The sequence below is a fragment of the Anolis carolinensis genome, chromosome 2 (genome assembly GCF_035594765.1).
Source record: "Anolis carolinensis isolate JA03-04 chromosome 2, rAnoCar3.1.pri, whole genome shotgun sequence".
In the NCBI taxonomy this organism is placed as follows: Eukaryota; Metazoa; Chordata; class Lepidosauria; order Squamata; family Dactyloidae; genus Anolis; species Anolis carolinensis.
In genome coordinates, this window is record NC_085842.1 from 259,539,196 (window position 1) to 259,559,546 (window position 20,351).

General features: G+C 39.0%; 1 protein-coding gene across 2 annotated transcripts in view; it reads right to left on the bottom strand.

Annotated features, from left to right (window-relative positions):
* Positions 1 to 20,351, bottom strand: part of slc12a2 (solute carrier family 12 member 2) — a 70,068-nt gene that overhangs the window by 37,652 nt on the left and 12,065 nt on the right. For both annotated transcript variants that reach the window (XM_008103110.3, XM_003216420.4), the window contains exons 2-7: positions 17,192 to 17,311; positions 13,711 to 13,786; positions 13,022 to 13,117; positions 11,844 to 11,983; positions 9,164 to 9,274; positions 5,041 to 5,149 (exon numbers count right to left, since the gene is read on the bottom strand). In XM_008103110.3, the coding sequence (XP_008101317.2) occupies positions 5,041 to 5,149; positions 9,164 to 9,274; positions 11,844 to 11,983; positions 13,022 to 13,117; positions 13,711 to 13,786; positions 17,192 to 17,311 (652 nt within the window). The remainder of the gene's footprint in view (positions 1 to 5,040; positions 5,150 to 9,163; positions 9,275 to 11,843; positions 11,984 to 13,021; positions 13,118 to 13,710; positions 13,787 to 17,191; positions 17,312 to 20,351) is intronic.

The following is a 20,351-nucleotide window of genomic DNA, read 5'->3' on the forward strand; positions in this document are numbered from 1 at the left end:
GCTACTTCCTGCCTGGGAAAATCCTTTGTTGGGAGGTGTTAGATTGCCCTCATTGTTTCATGTCTGTATTCCACTGTTTCGTAAGTGGTGTTCTTTATTTACTGCAAGAAATGTTGAAATTGGCCAACTTGATTAGCATTGAATAGCCTTGCCACTTCTGGTGTGAGAGAACTGGCCATTACCAAGGATGTTGCCCAGGAGACTCCCCCATGTTTTACCATCTTGTGGGAGGCTTCTCTTTATATTATCTGTGGAAGGTCACGGGTGGGAGAAAGAACTCTTTCCTGAGTTTTTTTCATTGAACCAGACTTGGCCACAGCTAGTGCACCTATATAGTATCTGTATCTATCTACATTAATTTTATATATGAATTTTCCCCTCATATGTCTGCAGGTCTTTGGAAATCCCATATACATATAGATATCTAAAGATTTCCATGTACCTGTATATCCATATCTATATGTATATATTATTTTTATGTATGAAATTTTCCCCTCACATGTTTGCAATTCTCTGCAAATTCTATATATAGATACAGATAAATACACAGAGGTACCTATATATCTGTATATATATCTCTCCCCTCACATATTTACAAGGTTTTGCAAATCCTATATATAGATATAATTATCTATACATAGAGAGATGTCTAGTTAGATATATATGAATACAGATATATAGAGCTTGCAAATATTGCAGGAGGGAAATGTACAAATAGAGAGGATTAACAAATGTTTCAGGGAGAAATGTATATATGAAATAATTATATATACAGTAGAGTCTCACTTATCCAAGCCTCGCTTATCCAAGCCTCTGGATTATCCAAGCCATTTTTGTAGTCAATGTTTTCAATACATTGTGATATTTTGGTGCTAAATTCGTAAATACAGTAATTACAACATAACATTACTGTGTATTGAACTACTTTTTCTGTCAAATTTGTTGTATAACATGAAGTTTTGGCGCTTAAGTTGTAAAATCATAACCTAATTTGATGTTTAATAGGCTTTTCCTTAATCCCTTCTTATCATCCAAGATATTCGCTTATCCAAGCTTCTGCTGGCCCGTTTAGCTTGGATAAGTGAGACTCTACTGTAATTATTAGATCTATATCTAACTCTGCATTATTTATATAGGCATTGAATATTTGCCTGTTACTATGCTGGAAGCAGGCCTGAGTCCCCATGGGGAGATACAGCGGGATACAAATGAAGTTTTATTATTAATATTATTATTGTTGATACCATATTGTTTTTGTTGAACCTACTTTTCCACTTACAGAGCTAGTTTACTGGTTTTCTTTGAAATATGGTAAATATTCAAAAACATTTAACCTACTGATGCCTCAATTAATGTAATTTTATTGGTTAAAAAGTAAAGGTAAACATTAAGTCTAGACATTAAATCGTGTCAGACTCTGGGGGTTGGTGTTTATCTCCATTTCTAGGCCGAAGAGCTGGCATTGTCCAGAGACACCCCCAAGGTCATGTGGTCAGCATGACTGCATGGAGCGCCGTTACCTTCCTGCCGGAGTGGTACCTATTGATCTACTCATATTTGCATGTTTTTGAACTGCTTGGTTGACAGAAGCTGGAGCGAAGAGCGGGAACTCACCCCTCTCCTCAGATTCGAACTGCCAACCTTTCGATCAAGCAAGCTTAGCAGCTCCGCGGTTTAACCCACTGCGCCACTGGGGACTCCAATTTTATTGTTATCTATTTTTATTTTGAAATTTACCAGTAGCTAATGCATTTGCCACCCTCAGATTATACTTGAGTCAATAAGTTTTCCAAGTTTTCTGTGATAAAATTAGGTGCCTCGGCTTATATTCGGGTCGGTTTATACAGCATGTCATTTTCTCTGTAATACAACATAACTGTTTTCCCCTCCAAAAAAAAGATGATCTGTTCAATTAATATAAAATCTGATATAGAAGATCTCTGGATGGACACAAGTTATCCAAATATTAGAGAAAACTGACTAAAACTGACTTTACTAATTGCTAATTTCATGTATGCCCCATGGCAACTGCTATGGGACTCTTAACTAGTTCATTTTGTCTCTGCCCATATGTTGCAGCCCCTAGGCCAATACTTCTTAGGCTATCTTATGTCGGTAATTGCAGCTTTTCTCATTTTTGCCAGGTGTCAGTATACACCCTATATACTCATGGGTAAGTCTAGAAATTTTAGTAAAAAAACTCAGCCCCCAAACCGGGTCAGCTTATCTATTGGTTAATGTGAATTCTCTATCTTAATCCCCAAAAAAGGAATGAGAAGCCACAACATGTGAGAGTAGATGAAGTGTTTACTGCTTTTTTAATAGATGCAAAGGTTTGCAGCCAGGTTGCTAACCGAAGCTAATTATAGGGAGTGGATGACCCTCTATTAAAACAGCTCCACTGGTTGCCAATACATTTCCAGTCCCAATTCAAAGTTCAGGTAATCACCTATAAAGCCCTAAACGGTTTTGGCCCGCCATGTATCTGTGTGAGTGGTAAGATCTGTCGGGGAGGCCCTCCTTACGGTCCCGCCACAGTCACAAGCACGGCAGGTGGAGACGAGGGAGAGGGCCTTCTCAGTGGTGGCCGCCCAGCTCTGGAACGCCCTCCCCAGGGAGATTAGGCAGGCCCCCAACCTGTCCTCCTTCCGGAGGGAATTGAATACTTGGATATTTAGACAAGCCTTTGAGAATGTCTAGCCCAATGGGCTGCAGTTATGATATAGCAAAGCCCTTTCATCCCATGCCCTTGCTCCTTAGCTACAACTTCAACTATCCTTTCCCTGCTTCTTGTTTACAGTTGGCCATGTTTTTACGACAGCTGACACTATAGGTTATTGGGCGCTGTTCTGAGTTCAAATTGTTGTTTTATATACTACTGATTTTAATTTGTATTATACTGTGTGTTTATTTTATGCATTTTTTTAGGTACTTTGTGCCATATGCAAGTTGCCCCAAGTCCTTCTGGGGAGATGGAGGTGGGATACAAAAAGAAAGTTATTATTCTCTTTTAGACCATTTTTAAAATTAACCATCTTCTTGAAATAATTTTTGAAAAAAATGTTCCAGTCACATATGCATTTCTTCCAGGGGGGTCACAAAACAGCATGCAAGATTCACTGTATCTCTTTCCCCTAGCTATTAACTCCATTAGGCTCAGGTATAGACTTCATTTGAAGGCATTACAAGCCAAAATTCTGGCTTGAGAAGGGAAAGGTGGTATGTACATGTACTACTATTTTCTGCTGTGATGATACATATGAGTAAAATGACTTGTCCCTCCTTTCAATATGCCAGAAAAAATACAAGGTTTGTTTTCATTATACAGTAGAGTCTCACTTATCCAACATAAAAGGGCCAGCAGAATGTTGGATAAGCTAATACGTTGGATAACATGGAGAGATTAAGGAGAAGCCTATTAAACATCAAATTAGGTTATGATTTTACAAATTAAGCACCAAAACATCATGTTATACAACAGATTTGAAAGAAAAAGTTGTTCAATAGGCAATAATGCTACATAGTAATTACTGTATTTACGAATGTAGCACCAAAATATCACGATGTATTGAAAACATTGACTACAAAAATGCGTTGGATAATCCAGAACGTTGGCTAAGCGAATGTTGGATAAGTGAGACTCTACTGTATATGTTTAGTTGGAGATAAGGCAAATTATAGATTGTGGTATCTAAATCTGAAAACATTTGGGGACAAAGCAATTGGGTAGCATGCCTGAGGTCACTGCCTTGTGTACAAGACGACAGAATTCAACATTATTCCGATTTCTTGCTGTGTATAGCTTAAGGCTAGAACCCCGGTGGCGAAGTGCGTTAAAGCACTGAGCTGGAGACCGAAAAGTCCCAGGTTCAAACCCGGGGAGTGAAGTGAGCACCCGCTGTTAGCTCCAGCTTCTGCCAACCTAGCAGTTCGAAAACATGCCAATGTGAGTAGATCAATAGGTACCGCTCCGGCGGGAAGGTAACGGAGCTCCATACAGTCATGCCGGCCACATGACCTTGGGGGTGTCTACGGACAACGCCAGCTCTTCAGCTTAGAAATGGAGATGAGCACCAACCCCCAGAGTCAGACATGACTGGACTTAACGTCAGGGGAAACCTTTACCTTTACTTTTATAGCTTAAGGCTATTATCTTCATTTCTAAAACACAGGATAAAATGTACACACATGTACAAAAAAAGTGGAGGGCGAGAGTGAAAAATGCTACAGAAAGGTTGTGCATTTTACAAAACATAAAACTCAAGTTTATGGGTTGGTTTCTTGATCCAGGAAATCAAAACTATAGGATGCAACAGGGTTTCATTGGCTTCTCATCCTTTCTACAACCCCTCTCTGAGGCTTTCTATTTCTGCAAGGCATCTCTTGCTTTGCCTTGGCCAATCCATGCACTTTATTATGTTTAGTCATTCCCATCCCTAGTCACCAAAGAATATGCATTTTCAGATTTTCATTCCCCTTAAAATGGCCCATGGCCTAAGGTGTTTGACTACGGACTGGGATTACTATCTATGTTTTAAGTTACTTTAACTTTTGTAAGATATTAGTATATTGTGATTTTATTGTGTTACTGTTTTTATTGATGTAATACTGTTTTGGGCTTGTCCCAGTGTAAGCCACCCTGGGTCCTTTGGGAGATGGAGCAGGGTATAAATAATAAAGTATTATTATTATTATTTGCATCGACTTCAACTTCTATTCAGCACAAATCACATAGAACAAAGTTAGCTGTGCACAAGCTGCACTGACAAGACTAAACTACATGCTAAAAGTATATCACATGATTACATATTGAAATATGACTTGAACCAAATTCTAAATCATTGACATCAAGATATTATTTAGATTAAAAACAACTAAAGTGAAAGTAACCCTGGGTAGGAAAGTAAGGTGAGAAAAGCAAACATTTTGTGTCTATGAAGTCAATGACAGAACTAATACCAATTTAAGTAAAATGCAGAAGGAAAAGACAAACACTGGAGCAACATTTTAAGTGTATTTGTTTTACTAACTATCTTTTACCTTTGTAGCCAAAAAAGCCTTTAGCCTTCTTACTCTCAAATGGAATGAATGTTCCTATGATGAAGTCAACAATGGCTATCAGCAGGATCACCAGGAGAACAATCTGTGCCTGTAATATGAGAAGTCAATGGCATCAATTCAATCCATTTCTCACCAAGTTAAAAATCTTCAGCTCTAGGTTTGAGAATGCTGGTCAACTACATCAAGCAAAATCCTCCAATAATGTAGTGGATAATGCAGTGAGATTCACCTACCCCCAGTCCTGCAGTAGTTCCAAGGTACATCTAACAGAATAAGAACACTTTTTCAAGGGGCTACCCACCATAATACTCCTAAATGACCACTGCTCAGTGAGTAGAGTACTGGAGTAGGACCAGGTAGATTCAGATTCAAAGCATACCAGAGATCATTAGATGGACCAGTCAGACTTAAACATTCGAAGGTCATTATGAGAAGAACACAGAAAGAAAGGAAATATGCACAATATCATGCACTCCTTGGGGTGAAATATAGTATGGAAGAACTAAAAGATTTATAAGATGTGTGAGACATTTTACATTATTGTTCTTCTTTCATATCAAGCTTCAATTTCTGAACTAGTATAAGCAGGCATAACCAAAGGTCATCAAGTCATTTAAAAAAAAAACTTGGTAACTTTTTGGCAAAGATTCGTCTGGTGGATTAGCCAGATCTTAAAGCAATCTAATTTCCAATAATTTATTTCAGAGATAAAGCTTCAAGAAATACAGGAAGGTTTAATCCTATGTTTATTTATTTTTTTTGTATATACTCAGTCCTCCATATTTATGGCTTTGTGGATTTGATTATAATTCGTGGATTTCATTAATATGTTATATCTCTAGGAATCTTTAGATTCTCCAGAGAAACTTTATGCCTGGAAGACCTAGAAATTTCTAGACGTATTCCCCCATGGGCATTTTTTTATTTTTGGAATTTCCACTTTCAGGGGAAGAGTGTCTTGCACCTCTAAACACAGTAAAAGTAGAGGGTTTACTGTGGCGATAGGAGAGTAATTTGCTTATACCATATTTACATCTATTGCCCCTCACCTCAACTCAATCCCAATTATACTCTTCTTCTCGTACAGTCAGGTTGAATCTACTTTGTAGCTTTCCCATTTATATTTCACCTGCTGATTTCCTCAAATATTTCGATTTACATATCATTCAATGTCCTGAAGATAGAACAGCTTTGGGTTGCTTCTAAAAAGGTAGCTATCACACAGGGGATACTGGAAACTGCCTCAGTGTGGCAGCTGTTCAACATGTACTTAGATCAATTCAAAGCATAATCTCTCTTCACTGACGGCAATCGAGTTTCAGTTTATAATTCCTGTGGCCATGGCACTTTGTCTGTTAACTGTGCTAGAAATTGTATCTCAACTTGGAAGAGCTCTTTAACATGACAGTAAGCCACAGTAAAGCACTAAATTGAGAACAAAGCAATGACCACCTTGTTGCTAATGCTTACTTAGCATGAACAAGAAAATTCATCTCAATTAGATAGCAAATGTCTAAAAAAAACCACATTAACTTTCATAGCTTGTCTTTAAAATTACATTTTTTGCAATATGTGATCATTGGTTGAGCTCGAGGATGTGGACAAGATCCTTGGAGAGGCGAGACCGACCACATGCATCCTGGACCCCTGCCCATCCTGGCTGGTGAGAGAAGCCAGAGGGGGTTTGGCCAAGTGGGTGAAGGTGGTGGTGATTGCCTTCCTCCGGGAGGGGTAGGTTTCCAGCGAGCCTAAAAATGGCTGTGATCAAGCCGCTGTTGAAAAAGCCATCACTGGATCCCACTCAATTTGGAAACTTTCGGCCTATCTCCAATCTCCCCTATTTGGGCAAGGTCTTGGAACATGTGGTTGCCTCGCAGCTCCAGGGATTCTTGGATGACACTGATTTTCTGGATCCGGCACAGTCTGGCTTTAGGCCGGGGCATGGTACCGAGACAGCCTTGGTCGCCTTAGTCGATGATCTTTGCCGGGAACTGGACAGGGGGAGTGTGTCCCTGCTGGTTCTGCTGGACCTCTCAGCAGCCTTCGATACCGTCGATCACGGTATCCTTCTGGGACGCCTTGCAGGGATGGGGCTTGGAGGTACTGCTTTGCAGTGGCTCCACTCATTCCTGGAAAGTCGGTCCCAGATGGTGTCATTGGGGCATGCCTGCTCGGCCCCACAACCGTTGACTTGTGGGGTCCCGCAGGGTTCTGTATTGTCTCCCATGTTGTTTAACATCTACATGAAGCCGCTGGGAGAGAACATCAGGAGCTTCGGGGTCCGGTGTCATCTGTACGCAGATGATGTCCAGCTCTGTCACTCCTTCCCACTTGTCACTAAGGAGGCTGTCCAGGTCCTGAAGCGGTGCTTGGCCGCTGTGTCGGACTGGATGAGGGCCAACAAATTGAAACTGAATCCAGACAACACAGAGGTGCTCCTGGTCAGTCGGAAGGCCGAACAGGGTATAGGGTTACAGGGGGTCACACTCCCCCTGAAGGCGCAGGTTCGCAGTCTGGGGGTAATCCTAGACTCATCTTTGAGCCTGGAGCCCCAGGTCTCAGCGGTGGCTAGGGGAGCCTTCGCACAGTTAAAACTTGTGCGCCAGCTGCGACCGTACCTTGGGAAGCCGGACTTGGCCACAATGGTCCACGCTCTTGTTACATCCCGTTTAGACTACTGCAATGCACTCTACGTGGGGCTGCCTTTGAAGACAGTTCGGAAGCTTCAATTAAGTCCAACGGAAGGCTGGCAGGTTAATAACTGGAGCGGCATACAGGGAGCGTACCACTCCTCTGTTACGCCAGCTCCACTGGCTGCCGATTAGCTACCGAGCACAATTCAAGGTGCTGGCTTTAGCCTATAAAGCTCTAAACGGTTCCGGCCCAGCTTATCTGTCCGAACGTGTCTCCCGCTACAACCCACTTTGAAGCTTAAGATAATCAGATGAGGCCCTGCTCACGGTCCCGTCAGCCCCACAGGTGCGGCTGGTGGGGACGAGAGACAGGGCTTTTTCGGTAGTGGCTCTCCGCCTATGGAACGCCCTCCCCAGTGAAGTCAGGCAGGCTCCCTCCCATCCTTCCGTAGGAAGGTTAAAACTTGGTTGTGGGGCCAGGCTTTTGAATAACAATTAGCAGCGTTAATTACTATTATGTACGCTGGAACTCAATTGACAGACCCAGTCTTTTAAACTTGAACACGCCTATCTGTATTTTATAATGCGTTTATTAACGTCCGATGTAAGTTAATTTTTAACTGATTTATAGTGTATTGTACAATTTTTATATATGTGTTTTATTGTAAGCCGCCCTGAGTCCCCTGTTGGGTGAGAAGGGCGGGATATAAATATTGTAATAAATAAATAAATAAATAAATGATATAAATTAGAAATTATTGACTATTGTTAAGTGTAATGATGATTTTGGAGGTGAATATGATTATGCCCTGAGTAAAGAAAAAAAAAAGATGGCAACAAAAAGGAAATCTATAAATTATCCAGATTTCAAGCAGGGTCAACAAAATGACCAAGAGTATGCAAGATGTTACCTACCTTAACATTAATATTATCATACTTCAAATACAAAATGGGTGTGTAAATCCTGCACCAACACAAAGCTTGCATTTTTCAAGTAGTTACTGTTCAGAATCTTTGAACGTTGCATGCAAAAGATCAGCTCAACTGCTTATTCATTAGCACCAACTTGCCTTAGGGCTTATCTTTCTTCTTTCAAGGCAGCAAATGTATTGCCAATTTGTACCAGCTGGCTGAGTTGAATATATAATCTCCTTTTCTTGGTACATATTTCTAAAAATTGTTCACAAAATTACTGCATGTTCGGGACACTTATCCGAACTTGCTGCAGGGCCAGAAAAGTGAGATATTTGACCAATTCCTTTTAAAATGTTCACAAGGGCAAGCAATTTCAAACAGCATCTACACGGCCTCAGGTCCAGTTATTTCAAAAATGTTCCAGAGCCAAGAGTCTGAATATTAATACACTGATTCCAACATATGTTCTTTCAATATTTCCTTATGGTCTGGAAGGGGTTTTTTACCCATAGCTGATCACTGTTCCAGAACTTCAAACATTTAATGTTACTTACTTTTGCTTCCCATTCCATTCCTGCTACAGATATGCCCAACAAAATAACAATTGTAATTGCTCCTATAATTCTGATGTCATTCATGGGATCCAACATAAGAACTTCATGTTCCTGCAAAAAAAAGTTTGACAGGATTTAGATAATAATTAATAAACTTCATTAATACCCATCACCTTCTCCCAAAGGGACTCGGGGTGGCTCACAGAGCAATCAAGAGGCCACCCTAAGTCCCCCTTCAGTGGTGAGAATAACAGGATACAAATCTATGACATAAATAAATAAATAATAAACAATATGCAAAACACAAAAGGGGGAGAAACAAAATATAAAACAGTGAACAGTAAAACATAAAACAGTAAATAGCCAACATAAGCATCACAACTTTACAATGCCCCCTAATTAAAAACAGTAAAATACAGCAATTGCTGCAGGTAAAAACAGCAGCAATAGATCTCAGTCTTGTAAAGTGCTTGATAAAGAATCTGCAGGTCCTCATATATATTCATAAAGAAACTAAATATGGTCAAAGGCTTGTCGGAAAAGCCATGTCTTCAATTGTGTGCATAAGGCTTGGAGGGTGAGGGCTAGCCTGATCTCCCTCAGGGGAGCATTCCAAAACCAGGGAGTCATCTCCGAGAAGGCCCTCTCTCGTACCAACCAACCGCACTTGAGACAGAGGTGGGACTGAGAGGAGGGCCTCCCTAGTAGATCTGTGCTGGTTCACAGGAAATTCAGTTTCAAAGACAGGCTGGACCCGAAGCGTATAGGGCTTTATAGGTGATAACCTGCACTTTGAATTGGGTCCAGAAGCTCATCGGCAGCCAGTGGAGCTGCTTTAATAGGGGCATGGTGTGCTCCCTATAACCAGCTCCAGTTAGTAATCTGGCCACCAACCTTTGCACTAACTGCAGTTTCCGAGCCGTCTTCAAAGGCAGCTCCACATAGAGTGCATTGCAGTAGTCCATTCTAGATGTATCTAAGGTGTTGACCACTGTGACCAAGTCAGGCTTTTTGAGGTACGGTCGCAGGTGGTACACAAGATTTAATTGTGCAAAGGCCCTCCCAGACACCGCTGACACCCAAGCTTCAAGCGTCAGAGCTGAGTCTAGGAGGACCCCCAAACTGTGGACCTGTGTCTTCAGGAGGAGTGTAATCTCGTTGCGCACAGGTGGCCACCCTATACCCTGATAGGCCCCATAACTGACCAGGAGGACCTCTGACTTGTCTGGATTAAGCTTCAGTTTGTTGGCCCTCATCCAGTTCGTCACAGCTGTTATTTTTTTAAAAAACAAACAAACCCTGAAACAAAGTAAAACTGTCTGTAAAAATCATGTGTGAAGACTGAAAATCATTATGTTCTCTTAGTGGCTTAATCCAATGGTAATTTCTGGAGGATATGGTATGCATGCAATTTTCTTGAATAGTATAAGCCTTGTATCCAGTGCTCTCTAGGCATTTCCTAGGTCCCCCAGTAAGACTCTATGATATACTTCCACCAGACATTGATGTTGTGCTGGAGGACCTAGCAATGTCTAGAGGTATGTCCTCTCCGGGCATTTCCTAGGTCCTCCAGGGCAACTCTATGATATGCTTCTGTGATTTTTGTTCACTCAATAGGGTCTATGAGTTTTGCTAACCATGTTATGTCAGGAACATATCTTCAATATGTTTGATATAGGATGATGTTAAACTTCACAAATGCAAAATATCCAATTTAACAGCATTTCCCCCCTGCAATTCAGTTTTCTTCTAGTCCCATAAAGCATGGTATTCAGAGACCTTTTTTCAACAGGATGATCAAACTTATTCCAAGTATATCAGGCATGTCATGCTAGTAATAGATAGGACCAACAGCTCAAAGGACCCAAAATCATCACACTGTGAATATGTAGCCCCCAACATGATTATGACCCATGTACATACTTGTATTTCCCCTTGTAATATTCACTCAGGCTATTTTTAAAACCCTCAACTAGTACCCATGATGGAGTTTTCAAAGCCTCACTGGATCAAGAGAGAGGAGATTCAGAGAGATGTGTGTGATGCACCAGGAAAGTAAATGTCGGCTTTCCCTCGCCAGTAGCAACAATTAAAATTGCAATGAAGTTTTTTAAAGCCTCTACTGACACAAACAGGGGATTTTCCAAAACATTGTTGCAGTTTCAAGGAAAACACACACCTCTTCAGTATTAAGGTTAAAACTCCCCTCCCCTTTTCAACACTGTCCACTCCCAACTAGGAAAGCCTTGTTTGTTCATTATTCTTCCTGCTTCCGTTGGAATACTTCAGCACCATGCCTTATACATCCCTTTTCATGGTTTGCTATGCCAGAGATGAGGCCTAAACCTCCATAGGCTCAAATAAGTACTTTCTACTGCCCTCAAAGTAAATGAAACAAAGCCATGACTGTTTGATCTCCGACTGGTCCCAACAAGTATTTTGCTTGCCAAGTGTAGTTATCATAGCACCAAATCCAAGGTCATTTGCATGTCCCTCTTTTAAAAAGCAAAAACAAGCAATGAGTCATTCAGTAATATAGATTTTCCATCACCCATTTGCAGTGAGTTCGACAGTTGTTATAGATCTGTCTGATCTATAGAGGTACTGCAAGAATGCATTTGTGAAATTCAGATTGTGAAATGCAATGTCAGCAAGAAACAAACTAGAGTAATTAACTTACCTTAAGTAGTTCTACAACTGTCTCTGCAAAACCAACTACATACATGGCTACAGCTACAGCATTAGCAAAGGCAAAGATCAGCCCAATTGCACCACCAAATTCTGGGCCCAGGCTTCTGGAAATTAGGTAATATGCTCCTCCTGAAGAAAAAAAAAGGAGAATTTAAGCTGTTTCAAAACTGCAATAACCAAGCTTGGGTAAGTAAAGCATTACTGTGTCCATACACACACTGAGCTTACATTCTGCAAGCACAGAAGCATATGCCTAGTTGACATTACAGGAGCAGACATTTATAATAACCAACAGCAGCCACAAGATAAGTGATATGAATAAGGTCTGTTAACAAGTGGGAAAAGGAACTAAGTCTTTTTTCGTTGCTCATTTGAACTGTGGCAGGGATGTGCAAAGTGTGGCCTAGAGGCCACATATGGCCATTAAAACTGTTTTTTTTTTTAACTTCCAAGCAGACCTCAAAACCGCTTTTTTTTTTTTGCCTTCCGAAGAGGATGAATTAACTGGCTGTCCTAGCTTCCACGTTGTACTTTTGACATGAAAATGATTTCAGTGATATTGAAACTTACTTCTAGTGATGCACACAAATTCCAAAAAAAAAAAAAAAAAGGATTCCTCTTATTCTATTTTCTGACATAGTATGAAATCATAAACACTACTTGCACATTCTATAATCTAATTAAAGTTATCCAGGACTCCGGCTACAATATGGAGGCAAAACAACAAACTGACCTAGATACATATTTTTAAAACCACCTGCAGTCCTGATGACAAAATTAGAACAAAAATGGCAGAACATCTTAAGAAAATTCTGACTTATCCAAGCTGCCAGTGATATAACAGGTATATCACTGAATGCAAGACCACTAGAGAAGGAAGAATTTCTACATATAAATGCTTGGCACTTGAACCCCTCATGGCTCAACCTAGAGGATGGCCATTTTCATTATTCATCGCTTTGGTATACTCCATCTTCTCTTACTGCAAACTTGGAATATCTTTTATTCACTGCGTCTGAAGAAAGGAGTCGTTGAACAAACATAAGAGACCTGACAGAAAACATTTTTTCAAAAACACCACCATGCACAATATTGTTGCAAAACATCGCAGAAATTGTATAATTGTATAATTGCAAACAGAGAAGTATTTCATTAAGTCAGTTTTACCTCCTCTTACAAAGCCATTGGTAGCTATTGCTGATGTAGATAAGCCCGTGATAGTAGTTACAACAGTAGCCATGGCAATGACCAAAACTGCAAGTCCTGTAAGAAGAAGATTGTTCCAATAATTGGTTATTGGAATTGGAATTTCCCTAAAACATTTTCCTGTTTAATAAACACTTGTTTCAATATATCTATAACAAAAATGTCTTAAACTGAAGGCATGCACAAGCTTACTTCACCATTGCATCAAATACATATGTAAAAAGCATTACTTCTTGGTACTGAAAGTGATTTGTTCAAGTATGAATTCTGATTTCTTTTTAGGCAAAGCAGATGCCTCTATTTTTGTGATACTACATTCACTTCTCATTTCTACCAAAAAAAAGGAAAGAATTGCTGGCTGCTGACTTAATGCTCTGGAAAAAAAAACCAAAATAAAAAAAACAGGACCAATCTTATGTAATACTTTCTTCCACACTCTACTACTAAAAACAAACCAAGATATGGGAGAGGCATACACTGAACTTCTTAGTGAAATGACAGGCTTTTTGAGAATGCCACGAATACTCAACAACATCTCATCACCTTTTATCATTCTGCCTCTCCACAGTTGTTACAAACCAGAAAACACAGGCTATCAGAAGCTCTCAATAAGTAAAATATCCAGAGATGTTTATTGGAAATACACTTACCTATGCCAGCATGTCCTACAATCCAGGACAGTCGAATGAAGAGCATCACACCCCAGATATTCAACATACATCGTACCTGTAACACCATAAGAGAAAAAAATATATATTATGCTCTCCTATTATTTGGTATAGCTTAAAAAAATTTAAAACCTGTGCCAACTGAGGAATTAGTAAGAGCTTGCGCAGTGCAGCAGTCTGAATAAATCCAGATCGGAGTTCAAATCCATACTCAGTAATGGAAACTCACTGCCTAAGCAGATGGATATGGAAAACCTCCTCTGAATACACCTTGCAAAAAAACCCTCTCTATGATAGGGCCATAGTCGAAGTCAACATGAAAGCAAAACACAACTAGTGAATTTAAAATCCCATTGGTTAGCCACGATTAAATTGTGTGTATGCATGTGCCTTCAAGTTACCTATTGACTTATGGCAACTTCACAAATTTTATTGTGTTTTCTTCAGCAAGGAATACCCATATTTGGTTTTACCAGTTCCTTCTTCTGAAATATAGCCTATAAGATCTGGTATTCATTGGTACTCTCCAATCTAAGCATTAACCAGAGCTGACCTTCCACAATCAGACAGTATCTAGTGATTTTAGGGTATTTAAGCCCCCTCAATTGAAAGCAAACATATTCAACCAATGAATGGTGCATCAACACCTAAAACTATTCAATAAATTCAACAGTTCTGTTCTAATCAGGACTAAACAGAATTTAGGACACAAGCTTTAAAAATCCAATTTACAGGGCAACTTCAGAAGTTTGCCACTGGGGCAACCAAAAGTCTCAGGTTTTCAACTAGACTTCCCAAGCAGATTTACAGGTGTGACCCACCCAAGTCAAACAGAGTGCATCAGACATGCACTTTGACATGTCTGATTCATTCTAATCTTCAGCTGTTAGCTGGCAGTAGTGAGTAAACAAGTTTCTTCTTCCATCAACACACACAAGCAATTGGATTATTAAAACATGATGAATGACAGAATGGGTAGACTTTTTAAATAGATTTATTTTAACTACACTTATGGAAGCTAGTAAAATAAAATATGTATTAGAATTCTGTTTATCTAAAACCATGTCATCACAATACTGTTATAGGCTGAAGATGCTTCTGTTTTACACAGAAAAAGGTAATTGATATACTTGGGTTAAAAAATTCAAATACAAAAAGAAGACTCTTCTTATTTAAGAGCGATTCACAGTTTTTCCATAACTTGCTAACTTAAAATATTATTTTGATGCTAGCCATTTCATAAAGGCTGCACTGTTTCTTCCACATAAACTGGTTTTTAATCTTCCATTCATCCATTAGACACAATGTTTGTAGTTTTACTAGAGATAATTTCAGAATGTGCTAATTGAAATAACAACACCTAAAAGCAACAATTATCTTTAAAATCTAAAATAAAGCCCACAATTGTCAAAACAGAATATTTTATTGTTTTCTCAAAGAGAGAAAAAAAATGATAAAGCCTGGATACAGAACAACAATCCGACTTAGCCTGCTCTCCAGTCTTCAACATTACTGCAGATAACAGATATCTCATTGCTCCCATGGCTTTCTTAGCATACCTGGAGGTGCCTAAACATCATAGAGCTTTCACTCTCGCAAGATGCCATGCCCTTCCATCAGCAGTACTGGAGGGGAGGTACCGGAAGACTCCTGCCCAGGACAGACTCTGCTCTTGTCAGTCTGACCATACCAATACAACCGAGCATGTGCTCCTCCAGTGTATATTTTATAGAGATATTGGAATCAATTTTATCACTCCTTGGCTTTTAAAACATCCAGGCCACAATGAAAGATACTACACCTCCTCCCTGCTGCTCTTGGACTCCTGCTCTGCGATAACCCATAGTATTGCCAGGTTCTGTGCGGCAGCAATTAACACCAGACGGACAATGACTGACCCTGTAGGGCAGCTATCTACCGGGAATGCAGCCAGAGTTATATGTTATAACTGAAATGCTGCAAATGCCCCCTCTATCCCCCTTTAGAGCCTCCCAGTGGTTTGATACCTACTATTAGCCGCCCCTGCTCTTTAAACTATAAGCATAGTCTGTTTTTAATCTGTTTCTCTTACAACATGTTTTTAACCTGCTCTTTTATCTGACTGTTATGGGAACTGCGATTCCCCTTTCTCGGGGACCTCTGCCCATTCTTATATATGCTGGTATTAGATCATAATAAATTGTTGTTGTTGATAAAGCCTTTCATTCATTTTGAGTGATCAAAAGCAAATAATCCAGGAAGTCACCAACCTTTCCTACTCCCTGTCCCTCCAAAAGCAACAATGCAGATAAAACTCTAAAATCTTACTCACTCATTGGTTGGAAAAGTGACATATAGGATCAATGTTTCATGAAGCATCTGTTTTGGTAGCTTTATTAGATCTGTTTTAAATAATCATTTTGAGTCAACACATTGCTCTCCCCAAACACTCAAAAGCAAATTAATTTGTTTTACATTAATTTTCTAAATTATTTTAAACTAATTTAATTAGAATTTCTAATTAAAATTCTAAATGGCTCAGGTTCCTGCATCTGAACGGGGTAAAGACAGAGTTTGTGCATCATTTAGCTTTGATAAACCATGATTTACAGGATTGGGCACAAATCTCATACCTGCTTATTTCCTTCTCCCTGTAAATGTCCAAGCTTCAAGAAAAATCTGTTTTCCTTATTAAACAACAATTTATTTTAAAAACCCAAACTAGAAAAATGGTTTATAGCCAGCGCTTCAAACAACATTGGGCAAAGTAGAACTCTGTAGGTACTAGCAAGCAACCCAACAAGGGGTTTTTTTTTCCTTTGCCATTTCCTCTAAAGTCCCACAACTTCAGGTTGTTGTTTTTTTACTCCCCCAAGAAGAAAAAGCTCTGGTTCTGCAAGCAGCAATTTTACTTAGATTATACTCTACACCCTGGATAAAAAAATGACTCCAGACATGTCACAGTTGGCAATTCTTGATTTAAACCACAGTTAAGCAGATTAAAAGGAGCCCCCAGATGGCGTAATGGACTAAGTGACTTGAAGGTTGGGTTGCTGACCTGAAAGCTGCCAAGTTCGAATCCCACCTGGGGAAAGTGAGGATGAGCTCCCTCTATCAGCTCCAGCTCCATGCGGGGACATGAGAGAAGCCTCCCACAAGGATGGTAAAAACATCAAAACATCCGGGCGTCCCCTGGGCAACGTCCTTGCAGACGGCCAATTCTCTCACCCCAGAAGCAACTCCTGTTGCTCCTGACACGAAAAAAAAGCAGATTAAACATTTAAAACACAACTGAAAATAGACCTTGATGGTGCTTCTCCAGAGTATTTATACTTTAAAAAAAAACAGTTCATTAATTTTTTTCAAAACAACGCTCAGTGACATATTGGAAGGAGCCATCTATCAAGTCCATATCTTTAACAAAAACTAGAAGGGAAATGGTGAATTATTTGGAAAGGAAAATAATTACTGAAGTTATACTCACCAATACACCTTTAATCCAACCAAATTTAACAATCCCTTTACTATCAGCAGTGTAAGTGGCAGTAGCTTCTCCAGTGGGAGTTCCTTCTTCTCCATTTGCAAATCCATCCACAAATGGTTCCTGTAGCACAGGGACAATCAAAGGGATGATAGACTGAGTTTAGAGGTACAACCTAAGTAAACTTACTATAAATTGCCCCTGAAGAAAACAGTGCCAATATTTCAACAAGTTGAAGGAACACAACTATTAATATTATTTTCATTGCCCATCTTAGCAAAAGCAATAAGATTTGTCATGTTAGCCTGCCACTGGAATATAGAGACAGAATGGAGTGGATGGCTTAATGTCAGAAGACTTTTCAGAAGCCACTGGAGAATCAACTCCCCTTGTGCATTTGTTAGACTCTAGACATTAAGTAGGAACAGTCCAACACGAAGATAAAGGTGAAATGAACCAGAAACAATGCCCTCTTTTGAAGGATCGATACTATCAGAGGGTCTGAGAAAACAGCATAATCTCGATCCCATACACACAATCAGCATACTTAAATTTAAAGCTGAATTAGCAAAATATAACATGTGCTGCATAGAACAAATGAACATTTTAAAAAAAACATTACTAGAGTTCTATATTTCTGCCCAGTGTGGAAAGTTACTGCAGCAATGCTAAGCACTGCTATGAAGTTAAATGGCTAATTTCCCTCATAATAGACTGTGTTTCATAAATGCAGCCATGGGCATCAGTCCTAGTCTGAGATGCTTCAAAACAAAGGGAGGCAGAAATTCTTAATATATTTTATTGTATTTTTAAAAAAAGCAACATATCATTACATCCTTGTTACAAGGGTTTTACAAATTAACAGAACACAATGGAAAGCAAAAACTGTTCCTTTATGATGTGTGCCAAAATTTAAAGTAACTGACTATTATACGTTTTGGAGATTTATCTGTTAGCCCAGGACAGGCTTTAGCTTTTCCTTATTAATAACTTATTACAAAGAAATCAGTTAAACTGTACTTCATTTCCAATTCCCCTACAAAGAAGGTAGGTTGGACAATTCAGCTGTTGTTACATATGCTTGTCCAATTTCTGAACCCAGACTTCAGCTTTTCACTATGTAACATGATTTTTGTTCCTGGTTATAAATGTCATTTCCTAATTGATTCTAGCATAAAAACATGGGAAAGGCTTATTAAATTGCAAAAGCTTTGTTTTTGTGGGATATTCTTCAGCACATTTTGCTATAGTTTTTCAATGAATATCTCATCAAGTCTCAACAAATTCAACATAGTTGGTGGTGCAGCCATAAAAATGAAGTTTCTGGAGTATAACAACGACTTTCAAAGTAAGTACCGCAAAAATTAAACAAGAATAACACTTTCAAATCAGGAACAGAAAATATTTCAAATTTTGTTAAGTAGTGTTATTATTTTCTTCAAGAATATCCTGTTTCCCCAATTAAATAAAGTCTATATTGCAACTATTTTAGAACCGTCATTAATTGCAGATATTGCTATAAAATTTATGCTCTATAGATACTTGGTGCCATAGGCATCAATAGTTATTACTACTACTTTACAAGGAAATCTAAAGATTGCTAGAATTTATTAAATACTGGATAAAGGGGTAGATTTAGATAGTTCTAGAGAAAAGAAGTCTGCCAAAGTTCCATAATATATATTCATATATTTCCAGGGAGAGAAGTAGATAGTGTTTTAGGGGCAAGATACCCTGGTGTCATTGCATTCTCATACACTTATATGCAATTTTTTATTTAAACTGCAATCCTGCGCAAAACTATCCAGAAGTTCAATTGAGTACAGAAGAATTTACTGCTGGCATGTCTAGAACTGCACTGTAGCCTAATGATTAATGTGAGGCACAAAACTTGAAATCTATTCTTAAGAAAAATGAAAATAAAGGCCTACTGAAATCATCTGTAATTCAGCAGTAGTAGGATGCTCTGGGTCTCAGCACCATCCTACCATTTCTCATTTGTGGATGGCTTCAGTGTCACTACTGAAATAATATGCAGTTCAGCATACTATTATAAGTATTTGGCTTATTTATAAAACAACAGTGTATGCACATTCAAAGATATTTATCAGCTATCTTATCAGAAATTTATTATGGAGAAACATGAATAAAAGATAACATGCATAATTCTGTACATATTTTCTTTTTCTGACAAGGAACTCCTTTATTTGAAAAAAGTTATTGGAGCAAGTAGCAAGTGGATGCTTGATAGTGGTATTCAAAATGAAACCACTGAAGCACTATGTATTATTTGTGGGTGTGGAAAATTCCACAAAGATTACACAACTGACACACTACTTTTAGCAAATTACTGACATTATGTTTTATAGCAGATACAGGAATTTTTCATGAACGCAATTACCAGATATAATGGTAGGGGCTGCCCTTTTAAGTATCAATTCATTTGTGAAATGATTCTCCATCCCAATGTTTCATTTACATGTGTCAATCAAAAACTTACAAGAACTGTAGGTTGTCATACCCTAATGTATAAAACAAAGAGACTTGGGAAAGATTCTCTATTACGGACTAAAACCTCACATGTTACTTAATTAGACTCGATTTTTTGTTGTTGTGGGCCTTCAAGTTGTTTCTCATGTATAGCAGCCCTAAGACAGACAAGTTCAGGAGTTTTCTTGGCAGGATTTGTTCAAAGGTTTCCCAATGTTTTCCTCCTAGGTCGAAAGAGTGTGACTTGCTCAAAATCACCCAGAGGGTTTTCCATGGTGAAGCAGGAGATTTGAACTCTTGTCTCCACAATACCCAAACCACTATGCCATGCTGGCTATCATTAAAAGCTGCAGATGCATTCTGATTGTGGAAGTTAAGCAGGGTCAGCCCTGATTATGATCTGGATGAGACCATCATTCAGGTCCTAATGTTGTAAATTCTATTTCAGAGGAAGGGGCAAACCCCCCTCAGAATATTTATTGCTTTAAAAAATCCATTGAAGTTGACGGGGTTGTCAGAAGTCAATGGGTGACTTAAAGGCACAAACACACACACATTTATTCCATAGACATTATGAAACCTATCTAAAAGAAAAGTTAATAATTAGATTGCTTGAGAAAGTTGAAATGTGCTCTTCTCTCTACAGAAAGCAATACTCTTACCCACCAGTGAT